The 20627-nt window shown below is 39.5% G+C and overlaps 3 protein-coding genes and 1 pseudogene across 3 annotated transcripts in view; 3 read left to right on the top strand and 1 right to left on the bottom strand.

Annotated features, from left to right (window-relative positions):
* Positions 1–3750: 3750 nt before the first annotated feature.
* On the top strand, positions 3751–3866 carry LOC145769713 (U6 spliceosomal RNA; annotated as a pseudogene).
* A 4667-nt stretch (positions 3867–8533) lies between these two features.
* Positions 8534–8854, top strand: LOC145769020 (uncharacterized). Its single transcript, XM_082580619.1, has one exon. It carries the CDS (start codon positions 8534–8536, stop codon positions 8852–8854), a length of 321 nt encoding a protein of 106 aa, XP_082436745.1.
* A 23-nt stretch (positions 8855–8877) lies between these two features.
* On the top strand, positions 8878–9549 carry LOC145769019 (uncharacterized). Its single transcript, XM_082580618.1, has one exon. The coding sequence runs from the start codon at positions 8878–8880 to the stop codon at positions 9547–9549; it is 672 nt and encodes a 223-aa protein (XP_082436744.1).
* Positions 9550–10689: 1140 nt separating this feature from the next.
* Positions 10690–20627, bottom strand: part of LOC145769018 (uncharacterized) — a 155818-nt gene continuing 145880 nt past the window's right edge. Inside the window, exons 224-228 of the mRNA XM_082580617.1 lie at positions 20436–20607; positions 14294–14473; positions 13781–13903; positions 12955–13052; positions 10690–11562 (exon numbers count right to left, since the gene is read on the bottom strand). Coding sequence (XP_082436743.1) covers positions 11386–11562; positions 12955–13052; positions 13781–13903; positions 14294–14473; positions 20436–20607 — 750 coding nt within the window. The 3' untranslated portion in view covers positions 10690–11385. The remainder of the gene's footprint in view (positions 11563–12954; positions 13053–13780; positions 13904–14293; positions 14474–20435; positions 20608–20627) is intronic.

Genomic DNA, 20627 nt, shown 5'->3' with positions numbered 1-20627 from the left:
TGATTTTCTTTCGTTCATTTGTCGCCTTCCTGGTGCATCTGAAGGAATAGGCCATAAACCACTGATTCCGTGGTTCGAAAAAAATACCTAAACTACATTGCTTTTGCATGAATGAATTCACAAAAAGCTGGCGGAGGCGCAAATGTCTTGTAAAACATCACACTCCTGTCAGAATCTTTACTTTTATTTACATCTCGCAACGTCACATTTGCTTAGGCTAGGCTACTGGTCTTTATCTTAAGCTCGGCCTTCATCATTGAAGCGAACAGTTATCAACTTGTTGGAATCGTTTCCTTTCCGCATTACACCGCTGCAAAGTTAGCAATAACTGTTTTGTGTTTTAGAAACTTCAATAGCCGCTTCAGCCACAACGAATTGTCATGTGACAAGCTTCAAGTCTACAGTACAATCATGTCAAACAACTTGTTTCATTGTGATCATCAATCATCATAATGATCATGCAATGTTACACTGGCAAAAGTTCAGAACCCGAAGTTTACTTTTTCTAATGGTGCTATAATTTAAACAAGTTTTTGCTTTCTGTTTTACGAACACAGGCAGGCCTATGCCACCTTACTAAGCCTGAATAAATGTCACACATACTCAATATCGCGTGCTTTCCAACAACGATTTGCTTTTCTCTCAACTGAAAACTGATCTGGTTCGCTGCGACGTTTATTGTCTTTTTGCTTAGAAACGTGAAGCCAGAAGACACTGCCAGTAAATCATTAACTGGGTTGGGTATCAGATATAGCAGCGTGTTTTTCTCTGATGTCGTTGACTGAAATTAAAGCGATATCTCATGCCCAAAAACGTAGTATCATTTCTGATAAGGCGCATAAATTCAAAAACAGCAGGTTTTACCTATAGTATGATCTGTTTTTTTTTTTCCCAGTGCATGTTATATTGTTATAATCTAATTTTAGAATCCCCTTTCACCTGTGCTCACTGCACAACAGAATAAAATCACTTTGTTTTATCATAAGCAGAAACAAGCAGAGTGACTTCAGGATAGTGCTAAGAAAAAAGATAACTAAAATGGTCCCAACGTTATGGTGACGTTAGGCTATGATACTTTATGACCAACACTTTATGATGCGAAATTTTATCATGCGTCGGAACTCGGAATCAGACTATAGTAGGGCAAGGGCTTCCCAAATCGGGGGGTTGCGACTCCGCAAGGGGTCGCAGAAAGTAGGCAATAACAATTTTGCACTATGTACACTGTACAGCACATTAGCCTACACTTGTCTGCAAGACGCTGTTCAGTTCAGTACAGTTGTTTGTTATTTCTGACCATCATATCAAAAACAATACACGTCAACATAGCAAAGGCCGAGAAAAAGGTAGAAGCGAACAAAATCGCGAGCAGCTGTGAAAGTTATTAACTTTATTGAGTCGCGCACTCAATAACTGTATTTTTGCAAGTTTATATGGTGGAATGGTATCGGATATTGAAACGCTTCCCCTGCATTGTGAAGTGAGGTGGCTTTCAAAAGTCAAAGTTTTGATAAGGCTATTAATGTTGAAAAGTTAAGTCATGATTTTTTTAACGGAATGAAATTCAGACTTGGACCACACCATTTTTGCAATGACAACTGGCTTTTGAAATTGTGCCAATGTCATATTTGCTTGAAAAACTGCACTAGCTTAATTTGTCCCTCCGAGGAGATATAAATGTTTCGCAATGAAATCTAAAATTGATGCGTTCATCAAAACAGTAAACATTTAGTTGTTGTTTTGTTTGTAGTATCCAGGCTTACACCAGATGGTTGAATATTTAAATTAAGTGGACGGGAAGGCAAGGAAGCCCATTTTCGTTTGCCTCTGTGCCACCTTCAGGCATGCCTTTAAGTGTCTCGGCAAAGACACAGCCGCATGCTTTTAAGCGGTGTCGCACCGGCGCCCTTTCGATTGCCGTTCCAGGGCTCTCACCACCCCGCTATGCAGCCAAAACATTTCGTAATAAGGTTCAAAATGATTTATTTTAAATGTTTTCATTTACCAAAGAGTTTTTGGCTACTAATGACGTGGAATCAAACGTTGATAAACCTCTGGTTAAGGACCGTTTGTCAAATGTGCTGAAACAGTTTCAGAAGTATTTTCCTCTAGAATTGGACGTTACCAAATTAGATTGGATTCAAAACCTATTTGCAATGCAAAAACAAAGCAGTGTAGGCCTACCAAGCACCTCCCTCTTAAATCGCAGGAAGAACTTGCTGATCTACCTTTTGACAGGCTGATCTATCTTTTGAATTTTCTAAAAAAAAGCTTCACACTTTTGAGGTGAACATTAGAGTGGAATATACATTAATATCTGACTCAGCAGTAACTGCACTCATGCCATTTATATCAATGTATCTGTTCGAGTCAGCGTTTTCAACGCTGACGACAATCAAAACAAAATACCATTCCATCCTAAGTAACATGGAAACGCTTTGAGACCAGCATTATTTTATAGACATTGATTTGCGGCTGGACTTGCTTTGTAGCAGAAAGCAGGCGCAGCACCCATTACACAAAATAAACGTTTTCTTTCTAGTAGGCTACTTGTAAAGTAGCAGGCTTCGAGTTCCGGTGGCTTGTTTTTAGTTTTCGTTCGAGTTAAGCTTTTCAATAAATATCACAAATGAATAGGCTGCATAGCCGAGTGGTGAGAACCTTGGAACGGCAATCGAAAGGGCCAGGTTCTACACCGCTCAAGAGCATGCGGCTGTGTCTCTGGCAGGACACCTAAAGGCATGCCTGAGGGTGGAGACGAAGATTGGCTTCTTTGCCTTACCGTCAACTTAAAGTGCCTCTGACAGGTAAATAAATTCGCTAAATTTACCTAAGATACCAAAAAGATGACACTAACAAACTTCCCTGACCAGCAAATCGTAAAAAATATCAACAGGCTACTAAGTTACACGCTTGCAAACTTTCGTTGACATCGGCGAATCTGGCACTCATTCAATTGCGAAAATAAAAAGGGCAACACCGCTGTGACGTCACAGTAAGCGGGAAGGATACATTCTTTCTCTGTGATGACTTGGTAAAGTATGCTACGGCTACTGCAAAACGTGAATGTGTGAGGCTCTGTTGGTCTAAAGCAGGGGTCACCAACCTTTTTTGCATGCGGGCCACTTTGGCACTAAGGAGAGCTGTGGCGTGCCGCACTAATAAAATTTTAGTTAGGTTGACTCTTATGCTAGAAAAGAACGCATTTCGTACCCAGTATCCAGCGTTACATGTTGTTTATATTTATCTTAGAATACCGCAGCAACTCAATTAGTCGAACAACGCTACTGTCAGGCCAAGCTCCTTTAACAACACTTTTGACTTCTTTAACAATGTTTAATAAACGAGGCCACTTGTTTTGCGCACTTATGGCGAGTGGTGTTGTCACTTCGTTTCACAAATGATATCTTGCAATTAACAATTTCAACAAACAAGAAAATGTTTGACACATCGCAATACAGGCAACAATAGTGACCTGCAAACATATCAGCAAAAAATAGGTCCCAATAACAGCGAAAAAGACACCAGGCACCATGAAACAAACGTTTGTGAAAATTACCAAAAAATCGTAATTCTATCATAATTCATGAACAGTCTTCCCTCTAAAAAAGCAATGAGTTGGTTTTTCATCCTTTTTGTGAGAGTCTATAAAACCGTCTTTCTTTTATTATAGACAACTGTCACATGCGGTGCTTATTAGCGTGGCAAGAATTTGTTGATTAACAACATTTTGCAGTACTTGCTTCGGCAGTACATATGCTTCGGCAGTACATATACTAAAATTGTAACAATACAGAGAAGATTAGCATGGTCCCTTGACCCTGCGCAAGGATGACACGCAAAATCGTGAAGCGTTCCATATTTTGCCAATTTATTATAAATTAAGCTGGCACACCGACCTATTTTGCCAACAAAAACTTGCATAAAGAGAATACTGCTCGTGAAACACAATAACGGTGAAACGCACACTAGTGTTTACATGATATTTGCAAACTTAAAATAAGCATTCCTATGCTCACAGAAATTCGAAAACAGACGTTTTAATCAACCACTGGGACAATGTGGCTGGCCATCGCATTGGAATAACTTTAAACAACCCCCACCTAGAACTACAATATGATTGGTCGGTCGGTGGAATCGTATTCAAAGCAAAAATATGCTTCCCGGAAAATATTTTTTGCCTTCGTGCTCTTTACCTCCTCAAGAAAAGTATTTTTGGTTATACTTGTACGCTGATACCTTCCGCGGGCCGCAGTGATACAGCGTGGCGGGCCGCATGCGGTTTGTAAATGAAAATGGTCAAAGTTTTCTTCAAGTGTTCGAAAGTGGGATGGGCCATACAAAACTAGTCGTATATGTTCACTTCACTGAAGATGATTTTGTTAATACCACTAAAGTAAAAATGCCTACAGGCATGTGTTGGAGTGTATACTACAAGGTGATGCTCTCGGAAGCAACAATCGGATTGTGATGCCGTCATGCATTGTTTGGCGAATCCGAAACAATTTTCCAGATCCAGATGGCCGTTACACCGGATTTCAATGGCCAACTGAAGGCACATTATGAGAGAGAGAGAGAACTTTTATTTATTTTTGAATAGTGATGATGAATTAAATATGAATGATGATTCGTACGATTTCTTCATTTTTCACTTCAAGTATATTTTAGGTTTTGTAGGAACGTATCCAGTACAGTTTTATTAAACTGCAAAAAACAATAAATCTTCGAAAAATGCAACCGCTTGTACCAACTCCGACCAAACTGTGATCCACCAATTACATCTAGGAAGCGCTTGTTTCATCCGTTGCTAACGACGTCCACTTAGGACAGGGGTTCTTAACCAGGGGTAAATTTACCCCCTGGGGGTAAATTTCACCTACCGAGGGGGTAAATTTACTGAATCATAAATTAAGGCTTTCATACAAAATTAGATTTGTGGAGTAGAAGAGTTCAAAAAGGAATTTAGACAAATTTTTCTACATTTGATGATTGGAAAGTCAGTAGGCTACAAGTCGCAACGAGATTTCTGACCTCGAAGTCGAAATATGCCAGCACCTTGACGCCTTAAAAAAGAACTTAGACGGTTACTTCGAAGGTGAAAGTTTTAACAGTACGGCTCTTTACATAACTCATCCCTTCGAAGCCAAGTTAGAAAGTACTGCTGACGATGATCTTTGCAAAGATGAATTGATTGATCTTCAATGTTCAACAACGCTTTGTTCTAAATTCTTATCGTGCCATGGTGACTTTTCGAAGTTTTGGTGTGGAATAGTCAAAGAGTTTCCTACGATGACTAAGCGTGCATTTGAAGTTATTATACCTTTTCCAACTACTTATCTGTATGAAGCAAGAGTTCTCTTCATTGTTGACTATTAAAACAAAAAATCGATCTCACTTACTTCCCAAAGACGACATGCGAGTACGGTAGCTCTTTCAACGACTGTTCCAAGACATTATTGTTCACAATCACAGGAACCCCGTCAAAAACAATCGTGTCTTCGGCAAATAAACAGCTTGTTTTTGATATTTGCCAAGGTAAATTCAGACAAAAAAGTATGTTTTGCATTTCTTCGCATGGTTGACTGGACACGATGACATCACAAGGGGCCACCAAAACTGTGGGGGTAAACTTTCCTTTTTTAATTCGGCAAGGGGTAAACGAGACAAAAAAGGTTAAGAACCCCTGACTTAGGATGACGTAATACCACCAAAGTCGTCCCAGAGCAGTGAAATATGGAGTTTCGCCTGTGGTGGCGCTGCGGAGCAGTCGTTTGATTAAATTACGCCCAAACCAGTCGAGCTACGAGGTTAGGATTAAAAAGTTCGCTAAGTGTAATTCTGCGCTAGGAAATGCTTTAAAAAGTTATTATACTTGGATCCAACCTGTCAGGGGCACTTTTATCTAAATCTTCAACCACCGGTTGTAGCCTAATAGCCTGGATACGACAAACAAAAATTGGGAGGAGGGGTTATTTGCGGAGAGAGGATTATTTCTGCTTGACTTTCTTGCTTGTTTAAGCTTGTAGACTGTTGCAGAAGTGCCCTGGCGGTAGTAGTAGGCTAGCCTTAGATGCATTCTTGCTTCCAGCCCTACCTGGCCCCTACAGAGTCGTCTCGTGACACCGTAAGGGTACGGGCTGGCATAGGCTGCTATTACAGGTGCACGGCACAGGTCCTGTCCCCCTGGAGAACCTGTCCTTGCGGCCAGTAGTAGCTGATGCAGTAATGTAGTCGTGCGCTCGGAGTAAGATCCTCTTAAAGTCTAGGGTATGCATGACCCACCGGTGTGTGGATACGCTCTGATACCCAGACAGCATCCCAGGGAACTATCCCTCATAAATAGTATGTCAGACATGATGTTTGCCTCTGTGCCAAACCGCATAGAGTTGCTTCAAAGGGCGTATGAGGTATCAACACCCACCAACCACATCAAACAACAACAGTGATCTAAATCAGCTGTGAGTGACTGAGTTAGGTGCTAGGGAGGACGCCCAACCTGTAAAAATACACTCCAAATTATATGGCAAAGCACAGAAACAGTAGGCTATACGTAAACGCGGACCAGAAACATAGGAGTTGCTGGTGTTGTGAACGGTAAGGGCGGAAGTGGGCCGTCCAGATCGTCATTCAGCGAAATCCCACAACCAAAGTTCAGGATTGCTTCATTAAATGTTGGAACAGTGAGAGGAAGAGCCAGTGAAGTTGTAGAGACAGTCTCCCGTAAAGGAATTGACATCTGCTGCCTCCAAGAAACTCGATGGAAAGGTGATTCCGCGCGCATTAAACAAGGGAAAGACACTAGGTACAAGCTCCGCTGGTCAGGAAACAACCAAGGCACAGCAGGTGTGGGCTTTCTGCTTGCAGAGAAGTGTACTGAGAAGGTCTTTGACATCCAACGTTTCTCAGAATTATTCAACTAAAGATTGTGGTTGGTAGCTCTGTTGTCAACTTCCTGTCAGTTTACGCACCTCAAGTGTGCTTCAGTGATGCCAGCAAGGATGCCTTCTATGACCAACTCAGGTTGGCTGCCATGAAGATCCCAAACAAAAATTTCTAATCCAATGCGGAGACTGGAAGAGACATGCAGAGAAAGCTGTGGCAGGCTACGAGGAAGTACATGGCGGGCGTGCTTGTGGCACACGCAACACAGAGGGTGAAAGAATACTTGAGTTTGCCACTGCTCACAGTCTGGCAGTTTGCAATTCATGGTTCAGGAAGAGGGACAGTCATCTAATAACCTATGATTCTGGTGGATCTAAAACACAGGTGGACTACATTCTTGTGAGGAGAAAGGACCTGAAGCGAGTGAAGGACGTAAGAGTGATCCCAGGGGAAGAATGTGTCTCCCAGCATCACCTTCTGATAATAATGTGACTTATCAGTCGTCATTCCGCACTCAACGAGGCACAAATTTAAGCCCAGGCTGAGAACTTGGAAGTTGAAGAACCCAAAGGCCCAACAGGAATTTCATCACGCCTTCCTAGAAGAACTTGATGACACACATCCCGTAACCATGGAGGAGAATTGGCGCAAACTGAAGAAGGGACTCATGAATGCCGCAAGCAGAGTATGTGGCCAATCCAAGAAGCGGCAATGGCACAGACAAACATGGTGGTGAAATGCCGACGTCAACATAGCAGTCGCAGAGAAAAGGCGATGTTTCAAGCAGTGGAAAAAAGAAGGCAAGAAACAAGACTACATTGAAGCTAAAAGTATAGCCAAACAAATCATACATAGAGCAAAAGAATCAACATTTAAGGAAAATTTAAACGACTTAGATCTCAAAAGTGACCAAATCTTTCGTTTGGCTAAGCAGATGAAAAACGAAAAATGGAGATGTCACGGGTGAGAAATGCATAAGGGATGGTAACCTCTCTCTTGATGACCAGAGTATAAGAAGTTAGCTTGGAAGCAACATTACGAAAAGCTGCTCAATGAAGAATTCTCTTGGAACCGCAACAACCCAACCTCGGAACCTTCTGTCCAAGGTCCACCCATATACATCACCAAAGACATGATCATTAAGGCTCTCAAAACGATGAAAACTGGAAAGGCAGCTGACCCATCTGGCATCACAACTAAAATGCTCAAAGCATCCGGCAACACTGGCATCCAACTTACCACGGATCTGGCCTATGATATCATCAGAGAGGGTGCAGTACCGGAAGATTGGGAGGAGAGCATCATCATTAACTGTTATAAAGGCAAAGGAGATGCCCTGCAAAGAGGTAACTACAGATGTTTGAAGCTATTAGACCAGGTGATGAAGGTGATTGAAAGGGTTGATGACAACATCATCAGAGACACAGTCTCCATTGACGAGATGCAGCTCGATTTCATGCCAGGACGAGGCACTACCGACGCCACCTTCATGGTCCGACAACTGCAGGAGAAATTTCTCGGTGCAAACAAGAAACTCTACTTTGCTTTTATCGATCGGGAAAAGGCTTTCGACCGTATCCCAAGAGAGGTTCTCTGGTGGTCCATGAGGAAGCTTGGAGTGAATAAGTGAATTGTCAGACTCGTTCAGAGTATGTACAAGCGAACTAAATGCAAAGTACGTGTAGGAGACAGTCACAGTGACGACTTCGAAGTCAAAGTTGGTTTGCATCAGGGGTCTGTCCTCAGCCCTGTACTATTCATTATAGTACTCGAGGCACTGTCAAGTGACTTCCGCACGGGTTGTCCTTTGGAACTCCTCTATGCTGACGACCTGATCATCATCTCTGAATGCCTAGACGAGCTCGTGGAAAGGTTGAAGATATGGAAGGACGGCCTGGCTGCCAAAAGCCTAAAGGTCAACATGGCCAAAACCAAGATCATGATCAGCGGAAAGGAGTTGCATCGACTGTAAGACTCAGGATGCTACCCTGTGCTATGTGTAGGGCTGGTGTGAGCACAAACTCCATCCAATGCAATACTTGCCTCCTCTGGGTCCACAAAAAATGCAGTGGCCTAAGAGGAAGTCTGAAACCCGACCCATCCTTCAAGTGTAAAAGATATGCAGGAGAAGCCCGGCTCATAGAGAGTAGAACTATCACTGACATCCAAATATATGATGGAAAGTTAGAAGTGGTAGACGCTTTCTGTTACTTAGGTGACATGCTCAGTGCAGGTGGAGGTACCGTCCTCAGCTCCACTACCAGAGTGAAGACAGCCTGGGCTAAATTCAAACAACTACTGCCCATACTCACCAACAAAGATATCCCCCTTTCCAGTAAAGACAGGGTCTACAACAGCTGTGTCAGGAGTGTGATGTTGTTTTTGAGTGAATGCTGGGCTGTGATAAAAGAGGTACTGGGAAGAGTCAAACGAAATGACAACGCGTTGATACGGTGGATTTGCAACATCAGACCGCAAGAAAACCAGTACACCAGCTCAGACACACTACTCGCCAGGCTGGGCTTGCGAAAGATTGAAGATGTCCTCCGATTCAACCATCTCCGCTGGTTTGGACATGTTGAAAGGAACAGCGGATGGATAAATCAATGCCGAGATATAGTACAAAGAAGCCTGGACGTCCCAGGAAGACATGGTGTAATACCGTAAAGGATGACAAAAAGCGGTGGCAGATGACCAACACTAGCCCCCTAGATCGTGATGAATGAAAACTGAGGCATCCTCAAGGCACATCCTCAGTGAGGATGTGCCTTGCCAGACCCCGTCCTACCCTGATTCTAGGAAATGAGACGTAAAACAAGAAGAAGATTGTGTCACACTGTTTATCATTTTAATCGTAAGGAGTCGCATTTTTTTTAAAGATATTAAAAGGGGTCGCGAGAAGAAAAGTTTGGGAAGCCCTGAATTATAGTAGCCTATGCTAAATTTCAACAATGGGCTGTACGAAAGTACAATATTATTGATCAGCAGTATATTTCATTACTTCGATAATTAATCATCTCTTAAATAAATATTAACTATAACTTAATTTGATAAGCCATAAAAACATGATAACTTCATCCTCAGCGTGAGAGTTTAGATGAGTTGTTGGTCATACTTTGAGCAAACGTGTATTTCCGGCAGATATGCAGTAGACGAAATGCTGCACCTGGGCTTCCATTGATTTCAACTAAAAAATGGAACCATTTTGAAAATGTAGAAGAAATTGCACAAAGTATGCGGTAAAAGCACTGGTTGATTTAGGTTAAGGTCCATGAGGCAGTAGCCTCAGGCCTCACCTCTTGGAAGATCTCCAGACATTGTACGCTGTTGTTTATTTTATATTGACACCAACCTGCTGCATAGCAGAGTGGCGAGAGCCTTGGTACGCTTGAAAGGACGCCGGTTCGAAACCGCTCAAGAACATGCGGCTGTGTCTTCAGCAGGACACTTCTTCGTCGCTTTCTCATTTACTTAATCTAACATAAACTACCGGGCACAAAGTCTGGATACGGCGATAAAGTGATAATTTTTTTTGTTGTTGTTTCACCTTGGCATTTTTGATATACACGGCTTGGTAACGTCATAAACTCGTCGCAAGTTTTTCAATGTAAGGCTTTACTTCACTTAACTCCCAAGAATGTGTTTGTTATGACAAAAAGGATATCTTTAATAGTGATTTCGATTAAATAAAGATTGGTAACGAGCTGTCAGTCACAAAACTCCAAAATGTAGCCCACTGTACTATCGGTTCTTATTAGGTTACCATTTAGTTACAATTCTAATTCCAAATTCATTCTTGTATGCAGTTTTATTTTATTTATATTTTATTAACTTGTGAAAGCAACAATCCAAAATGAATCAATTACAATTTGTGCTCTACAACATTGAACAATAAGATTACTTTCAGATATCAACACAAATACATTGTCCGTGAGAGGGTACCACGTCGGCAACGCTGAAGGAAATTTAAAATGAGTTAAAACGGCTTTGTAGCCTACCTTATGCCAGAAATATTTCATAAGTTGTGAACAGCACATAAGAATAAACCACACATGCAAATACTGTAGGCGGCAGTAAAAAGTGGCAACACTCAATGAAAGCCATGCAAATAATTCTTCACTGAAAGTACATTGCAGCTTGCCGTGGAAAATGTGGATAGTAGGATATTCGGTAATTAAGGCATCAGCAATGCGATTCGTGAATGCTGTACCGGCCACCAAGACGATACTTGTAGTCAGGGTGGTAAGTGCAAACAAGTAACCTCAGCTGTAAACCATAGAATTGAATGTACAGACTCAAATAAAAAACTCTTTGGTTTCTTGAATGAACTTTTAGAATATCTTGCGTTTTAAAAAAAAAACTCAGGGAAAACTACCACTGAGACTATTCTCCCTATCTAAGCCAACATAGATTTATTTGCTTTGGATAAAGATTCTTTGGTACAGTTTTAATTCAACACAAAGATAAACATTTCTTCACAAATAAATTTAAATCCGCAGTTATTCAGGCTTGTAACTGCACATAGTTGGAAGGTAGCATTCCAGTTTTTCCAGTTCGTAAACACGTTCCCAACATCCATCCATCATCAATTGGTTGCGCGTTAACGATCAGGTCACCGTCGTTGAACGTGATCTCATCGTCATCATTTGCTACGTAATCATACATAGCTTTGTAGCATTCCTGGAAGCAGACGACATTTAGAACGTAAAAATAATTAATTGAATTGATTGAATAAATCTGATAAAGCTTTTTCTGGGAGTTCATCGCATTGTATCACAATCATATAAATACAAACCGAGTAACAACATATGATTTGAGATCATATTAAATTAGGCTAAATTTGAAAAGTTCGCTCATTGCTATACTTTTGTGTCAATTTAATATCCTGTTTAAATGTTGTGATGATACGGTAGGCCACTTGGTTTTGTAAATGCAAACAAAGAAAAAATCTGTGTTAACACAGTAATGAACTGTACTTGGTTTACTGAAGTTTGTCGTATGATGTAGAACTGTAGATTAAGCTTGCACTAAAAAGTGAATATTTACCAGGCTTAAATAAACTAAATAAATAAAATTACATATTTCCTGAACATAGTCACCCATGTACTCAGGCTTGGTCAACATGCAAACGTATAGTATAATAATGATTGAAAGCTTATATAATTTTGATTGATTCCGAACTCTCAGCTAAACCTTCTTGAAACGTCAAGTGCGGACGTCTTAACGTAAGTTTGCGGTTTACATTTATTTCTGGAACCGCTTAGTTGGAGAAGGTTTTCATACATTATTGTAAAATGTAAATTTGAGATGGGAATTTTCTTTATAGAATTGGGTTATGGTGCTTCATAGTTTGGCTTGTGTTTTCCATTATTTTTTGTCGAGTTAGAATTTTGTTGCTCTCGCCATAATTAAAGTAATCTAAGAATTTCCATAGGCAAACTTGAAAAAAGTGTCCAGCAACTTCTACTAGCGACAGGCTATACGACCACTTTCAAGCGAGAAGATCGGCTGCCTGTCATATTTGAAGCTTGGGCATTGGCACGGCCAGTGTAAAAAGATGGCCAGTAAAATAATCATAAATGTTTGCAATGTTTTGTACATAGGCACAACTTTGACATTAAACTTTGTTTTAATAATTTTGCAAAAACTTTCAAAAAATATCATAAATGACAGTTATAGATTGAAGCCTTTCATCTCGGGGTAAGCGAAACTCGCATTTAAAAACCATACAATATCTTAATAATAAATCATTTAGAATACTTGTTGGTAAAAACATACGAATGCAATTTATAAATTTCACTACACCCAGTCATTGCTAGAGCAAATATCTCATGGTCACAAACCAAAAACTTAATTAAGTTAGATTTTCGATTAAGAGAAAGACTGCGCTAACATTGAGAAAGAGGCGAGGATCGATTAGCTTCGTAAAATCCAAGTGACAAATTGATCACTATTTATTTTAATTTTCACATTCAGAGTTGCTGACATGATGATGGTGTTTTAGTATGGTTTGATGATCATGTACAATCAAACCTCTTACAAAGAAGGAAGTGGAGTTAAACGCAAACCTACCTGTCCTGCTCTTCCTAAAATGACGTTGTGTGTATTCATTGCACCAAACTGTCGTAAAGACGACGTTGCACCAACATGCTTGTATCCTGGTCCTTTTCCTAAAAAGGAAACAGGTTTACAAAACAAATTATTTGATAATAGCACTTGCAAGCATGGTGATTGGTGAAGTGTCATATCTCATGCGAGCTTGGTTTTCAAATAATGAATGAACATAAACAAACATTAAACAAATAAACTGAATAAAAGTCGAATGTAAGATTTACTGTAACTTCACTTTATTTACATTTGCAATGTTCAGACTTCAACTTAGAGTTTGTTAGATCAACTTGTTGATTTTTCTCTAATTTTGTCAGTTAGTTTAATGAGATTCTTTCGCTACTAAGTAGCTTCTCAAGAAAACTATAGGAATTAACAAGTCAGTTGTCTTCTTCATCACTGTCACTAAACTGTATGAGCAACGCATTTCAGGACTGCTCTCCACTCAGCGGCACCTAGTAGATGGCATAATTCCCCGGCAACAACATTTCAACAACAATTGGAAAACTTGACTCTGTCAATCTCTTTAACCTGCCCTGCGTCAAACGTTTCTAACCTACAAGGATGTGAAACTACCAGGAGTAACCTATCAGAGGCTTTGTCAGTCCGAGGATAAAGATTTGAAACCAACCAACTGCTCCATATTAAATACTTAAAAATGACACAAGTTTTCATCTTATTGAGTGCCGTGATATAGCAGCTAACTTTGCGCTAATATTGACAGCTACGCAATTCCTGTAGAAGTTTTGAGTTACAGTAAATTACCCAAGCTTGTTATTAGGCCACAAACCTGTCCAAGATGAAACATGTTGCTTATTCATACAAGTTGGATTGAAGGACTTTAAAAGGCAATCATCACCTTGGCTCGAATCATAGTTGACGTTCACTCCATGTGTTGGAGTTAATGACGTCGCTGTTTTAGTAAAGGAAATGCAAAACAAAACTTAAATCAATGTTATAATCTTTGTGACTTAGAAAAGCAAGCGTAGAATTCGATCAATGAACTAATGTCTGGAAGCGTTGGTAGCCAAGTCAACACGTTATGTCACTTGCTGATTGAACTCTTTAATTTAGGTGTCAGTGTTGTCCAGTGCACCTGGGAAACTTTTGTTTAGAAAATATATTCCACTGTGACACCATAAAACTAATATATTGGCTATACTGATCAACAACCATGATTTAATGATAGGAATACTTAGTTTTTTACAAATTTTCACAAATAACAGTAATAAAGTTTTACAAATTGCAAAATGTAAGCAAACTCTCGGGAAACCCTGTGTTAACAATTTGCCACGTAACCCACCAGACCAATGCTGCTTTCCTTGTTCGTATTCGGCATCAGATTTATAATTAGACGGCTCGTATTCAAATATGGAACCTGGATCTCTGTTCCAGCGTCTAATAGTTCCAGACGGCACGACAGTTCTCCTCTCTGATTGCATTATTAGTCCATTTGGAGAGAGGTAGCTCGAAGTGAAGTTGCCTTAAGACGATTAGTTGAGACAACGAGTCGTCGAAAACGGCGATACAAAGAGACGTGAAGTAAAGATAAAATATTTTTGCTAGTTACAAAGTACAGAATATTAAGATCTGTACATCTAAAATTACGCAGCAATAAATACAATTCATAATACGAAAAAGCAAAAAATTATGCGTATCGGAGAAAGCTTATTTAAAGTTTCTTAATCTCTTTTCATATTTTCAAATACAAATGGCCAGTAAAAACGTTTACGAACTTTGCACCTTCACAAAACTCAGGGTTGGGTCATTCTATATCAAGTGATCCAGAAAATTCCCAATTTTTGATCACAACCATGGAAATTTGAGTTGCAATTTGGTAAACTTATAAAGTTCACCAGCTTGATGGAAAAAAAACGATCTGTTTTTGAAATTGGACAAAAATTGACCAAGATTTCTACTGTAATTTCCACCATTGCTTAAAATTTCACTAAATGGCTAATTTCTAAAGCTATTTACTTACTGCTATTTACAGTATTATATTAAACTTTTTTTTTTTGAGAGAATAAATTATTATGCTGCAGAAAACTTTGCAAACACTCCTCCGACTTTGACCGTTAAAGTTTTTCAAATTAAGTTTAAAATCATCTCAATGTTTTCACTAAACTCATGCGTAACGAAGCCTAATTTTCGTTGCAACGCAAAGCTGTCAAGAGACTGCAATACGGTAATGAAGAAAAAACTTTTTAGGCGAGTAAGAAGTGACATTGGACCCGGACATTTTTGATAACAACCATTTTTTAGTTGCATGAGGCTTGTCTGGTAGTCAGACCGACGATTCCAAAATTCGGCAAAAATCGGACTTGGGGAACTGCCCCAAAACCGCATTTTAAATTTTCATAGCGCGCCATCTAGCGGTTGTACATATTTGTTCTAAGTAAAATGCAACTTTGGAAGCATGTACACGTAATTAACACTCAAATAAGTGTATTAAAACTAGATAAGTGTATTAAAACTTTTTAAAAAAGGTTGTAATCATGGGTGTCGGCAGGGAAGGGGCACTTACCCCCCCTCCCCAAGGATTATGATTTTACATGTAATTTGCTCGGGAGAGTGCAATTTTCAAAAATTGGATTTGTCTTCCACGCAAACACTTTCTTATAAGTTTTCAACCAACTCTACTTCAGTTTTTTGATTTCTCTAAATAGTTTTGCGCCGTAGGCGCAACAACCATTTCCATCATACGTTAATAATAATTTTTTTCACAATTTTTGCACCTGACCACTCAAATGTTACTTTAAATTTAGAACTTTTTTTAACTTATGTTGCAGCTTACAAGATGGAATTTGGCTTCAAAAATTGTGCCCTCCCAACCCCCGCTTCTCCCCCACCCCTGCATTTTTTCTGCCGACGCCCATGTTTGTGGCGTATTTGGTCATTTATTACAGTCTAATTATTTTCACGCAATTATAGTTGCCTACGTTAAAGTGTAATTCAATGTACGCTATATGACACTTCAACAACATTAGCAACTGAAACAAATGGGGATGCAACGTTGACAGATGTAGAATCAACGTATAATAGAAAGATAAACATCAGCGATTTGAGAAATTAATGCTTATCTGGAGACCATTTAATGTCGTTTATTCAGTACTATTGCTTTGCTTCAACAGAAAAGGCAGCGTATATTTAATATATGCGTTCATTTTCATTTACAAATCATTTATTGCAAAAAATATTTTACTTGCAAAAACTACCACAGTAACAATCTGAGGTCCCGTTCTAGGGATGCAACTATTTTTATTAAAGTAAGTTTATTTCTACACTCACAGCTCTTGGGTATTTAACACTCTAAAATGATGAATTTTCACACTGAGCTTCACAAGCACAGTGAATACTGCGTTTAAAGCCTTTCTTGGAGCAACCACAAGATGTGCATAAACATTTAGCGCTCCTGCAATTGCGGCTAGTTTCTTTCAGAAAGGTTTTGGGTGCACATTGATTATCTGTCATTATTGGGACCAGACCAGAAGCTGTTTCCTTGTATCCATAGAAAGTAGGATTCAGCACAGTTTTTAAATGACGCCATGTTGACACTTGATGATGCACACAAAGGCTGTGAAAGTAGCATGCTCTACTTGTTGGAGGCATTCTTTCAACTGATATATATTTAGGGGATACAGCGTAATGGTAGCGCAATAAATTCAAAGTATATTCATGGAAAACACTTGCTTGTACAGATTTTGGACAAATTCTTCTCCAATTCTGGAAGTGTCTTTTCTTTTAAAGCTTCCTTGTCTCCGAAGGCGGCACATTTAGCTTACGTTGCACTTTGTCCAGATCTTTCAAGATTTTAAAAACTTTTACTTTTCCCGTTTCCTAAAAGCAAGATGTTGTATCGCATCCAGAGAATGCGTGGCAAAATAGCAAAGATCGGCACATATTTTCTCCGAGAAAGCTGATCTCGACGAATGGAAATTTTCACGTTAGACGTTTGATAAATGCTGTTTCCGCATGGTGCCTGATAGAGCAAAAGTATGAGTATATCAGTATCGTCAGCCATCACAGTTAGATTATACTTGACCACAGGTTTCATGTTCTTCCAGAACCTTACGGACGATAGCAACATCAGCGTCTCTTTTTCTTTCGGCCTTGTCCACAGTAATGTCACTACTAAGTTACTAAGATTTTTTTAGAGTAAGTTTATAAATTTTTGCTTGTTACGTTTATTTGATAAAAACGAGAGTTTATTTGCCGGGATGGGTGTGTCTAAGCGAATTGCAACGTCGGGACAAGATGTGGTCAGCTTTATGCGCTTTTGCTCTGCTCCATTCATTGTTTTAATATCGCAATTGTCAAAAACAACGCTGATATTGGTATTTTCCCCGCGTAGAAGATATTGAATGAAGATTTCAAACAAATTTTTCATATTCCCAACTTTTGGCCAGGGAAGTCGGTGAATGAGAGCACAGCCATCAAATACAATCGAAACACAAGATAATCGAGAATTAGTGCACAAAATATCCTTATTTTGCGAGATTATGTATCTGAACAATGCAGATGTCTGAGATTTCCGCGTACTTTCGTCATCTGAGAAAAGTGATGGTGGAACATTGGCAAGTTTACACGAAATTTTGTCCAGTTCCAGTGACCCCTGCAAACAGACTATAGACAGTAATCTGTGAAAGATTTCGGTGGATGACATGTGTATCTCTTCATCTCCATATTTTAAGGCTTTTTGCATCACGGCAAAGGTACTTGCTTGGTCAGATCTTTTTAGCGAAATGTCTTTCAGTTTCTTTCCACATATTTTGCGAATAATATCGTTACCAATTAAGGCGTTATCCACATTTACACGAGTATCAGCAATAATGCCCTGTTGAAACGTTGTAGCCTACAAACCTTCTCTATCATTTTTGGCAAAGATTTCGATGCATAGCCTACACAGTTTACCATAAATCATCTAAAGTCTAAACCACTTCTTTCCATCAGTTTGCACCCTACGGCCTACACGTGTCTATCGCTAAGTTCTTGCTACACTCGACTGCCGAAAAACAAAGGACATCAGTTGATGAAAACCACCAAGTCGTAGGTGAACATTTTTGAAACTACCAAAATTGTCCTGTTTAATCTTGAATGCTCTGAAGTAGAGGGGTTGATCCAGGGTTAGTCAAACGTTAGCGGTGCACAACGTATGCTCATTTTTCTCGCTTGGTCTTGAACGAATATCATTGCATTGTAAACAGCTTCATCTGTTGCTGGATTAAGCAGTATCATAGGATTAAATGATACTAATGAAACCTGTATAGTAACTTACCTTTAACTACAATAGCCATGAACCCTTGCCATTGTACTGGCTTAGAATTGAATATGTTTGAACTCAGCCATAGAGTGTCAAGCAATTCATGGTGCGTAAATAACACGGAAGAGGCATTCAGCTGCTTGATTCGTACGTCTTTCCAAGTACGGTACCTGTCTTTGCAGCAGTATACGATCACGACTTGACTAAATTGCCAAAATTACCTGATTCCAGTAGTTCAGTTGCACTGACGTGTTGTTTTTCAATAGCTAGTGGTCGAGTTGCCATGCTTGGTGTTTGACAATTTATAATGCCCATCACATGCCGTTGTATCATGAGTTCATGACCTGTCAGAGTATCTTCGTTAAAATCGAAGTTATCTGCTACCCACTGACAGAAAGAGCCGGGATGACTTGTAGAGTCCATTACCTCATTCGTATTATCACCATTCGCTTGGCTTACAGTAGCTGATCGTTTGAACCAGGGGTTCCCAACCTGGGTGCCATGCCCCCTAGTGGGCCATGAGCATTTTTCAAGGGGGCCATGGAAATATTTGAAAAATAATAATGTTTTTAATTTATCATCACTAAATCCACTTCAACACTACATGACAAAAGAAATAAATTAAATTTTAATAAAAATACTTGCATATTTTGCCCAAATCTTCATAGGCTACTGCATAAACAAGTTTTTTTGATTAAAATGACGTTTCTTAATTTTTTCAAAAGATTGAAAAAACAGGGAAGCCATTGATTTATCAAAGTTTTCAAAGGGGGCCACGGTGTAAAAAAGGTTGGGAACCCCTGGTTTAAACGTTATTACTTGACCATCACTTGCACAAAGACCAAGGGATGATAGTACATCCAAGAGAATACTCGATCTTGTGACCTGATGTATAAAAATGCCAATTGACAATAAAAGTCTGGCGATATTGCATCGACGTAAGAATGGCTATAGCCTACCTATGTAACGACCTGTTTCTTCTGGTAAGTATTTTTGTGCAGCTTTGGCGATGATGCAATGGATTTAATGAGTTGGCTGGTATGATGTTATAGCTGTTATCCAACTCCTTAATTATGCTTTTTCTAAAGTCTTTTCTTTGTGAAAGTTCAAGGTATAAATCATTACTAAACTTTATGTGCCCATAATTTTCATGTTCGTCTGATACTTTGTAACAGACGAAATTACATTTTCCGAAATCAATCTTAGTTAATAAGTATTTTGTAAAATTTTACAACCACTACACTGTGGGATAGCACAACGGATAAGGCGTTAGCTTTCCAATTATGCAAACCTGGTTCGACTCCCGGCTTCAGCTGGTTGTTGAAAACACCGCTCACCTCTACCTAAGGTGTAATAAATTGGGTGGGCATAATTGCTGCATGTGAGAGAGAGAAAGGAACTGGCCACTGGCCGAGAGAAAGAAACTGGCCACCGTACTCTCCTTAGTGCCGAAGGCTTAGTACAATGAGAACCTTATCTTCTTATACCCAACACTTGAATCAAGTATGGGACCACCTTTTTACATTATCATTAGAGCCTTATTTCTGTTACATGAGGCACTCAGCAAACAAAATACGTTATTTTGCGTCGATTCAACGTCGCCAGACGTTGAATCAACGTAAAATAGCAAATTTTGCTGAAGGGTTATTCTAGACACTATGTTAATCATCCCTGTCTCACTTGAAATTCGGGAATTAGCACTACAGAAAATACATATGTTTTTCTTCCGCTAGATGGCGCGCCGATCAATATTTGCCCCAGCCAAAAAGGCCTTTCCCCATGTCCGAATTTTGCCGAATTTTAGATTTGGGGTGTCAAACAGGTAACCCATCTTTTTATGAAGAAAAATGGTTGTTATCAAAAATGTCCGGGTCCGGCTATTTTTATGTCAATTCTTACTCGCCTATTTAAGTGTGTTCAAGGATTTATGACACTAATTAAAACTCTTTTGATGAGAACGTAAAACATGGCAAAATGTTGAAAGTTGTCGAATGGCGACATCAAATCGTCGTCAGGATAAATGACGGACAAAGTATTTAAACACAAAAACACTATGCAAAAATTTAGTTTTTAAAAAGATGATGAGAAATTTCTTTCTTCAAAGAGAAGTAGGCTACACATTCGCCTTCTTTCTTTAGGCCAACTGAGACTAAATGATGTTAATGCAACAAGTAACAACATAAACCTGTTTGCTGGTTCGTGACGGGAGTAGTTGAAGTTCTAACTTTGTCTTTCAAACCTTTGTAGACATAATCGCTTGCTAGAGTGGACGAATGTTTTGCCCAATTGATCTTTATATCGTCTGTCACTGGAGTCGGTTTCATCTGTCCGCTTAGTCCTTGCTGTCGATATCTGATCTAAATATATTCGAAATGGT

This window comes from Aplidium turbinatum, chromosome 4 (genome assembly GCF_918807975.1).
Source record: "Aplidium turbinatum chromosome 4, kaAplTurb1.1, whole genome shotgun sequence".
NCBI classification, from domain to species: Eukaryota; Metazoa; Chordata; class Ascidiacea; order Aplousobranchia; family Polyclinidae; genus Aplidium; species Aplidium turbinatum.
The sequence above is the reverse complement of the archived record's forward strand: the minus strand, read 5'-3'. Positions and strand labels throughout refer to the sequence as shown.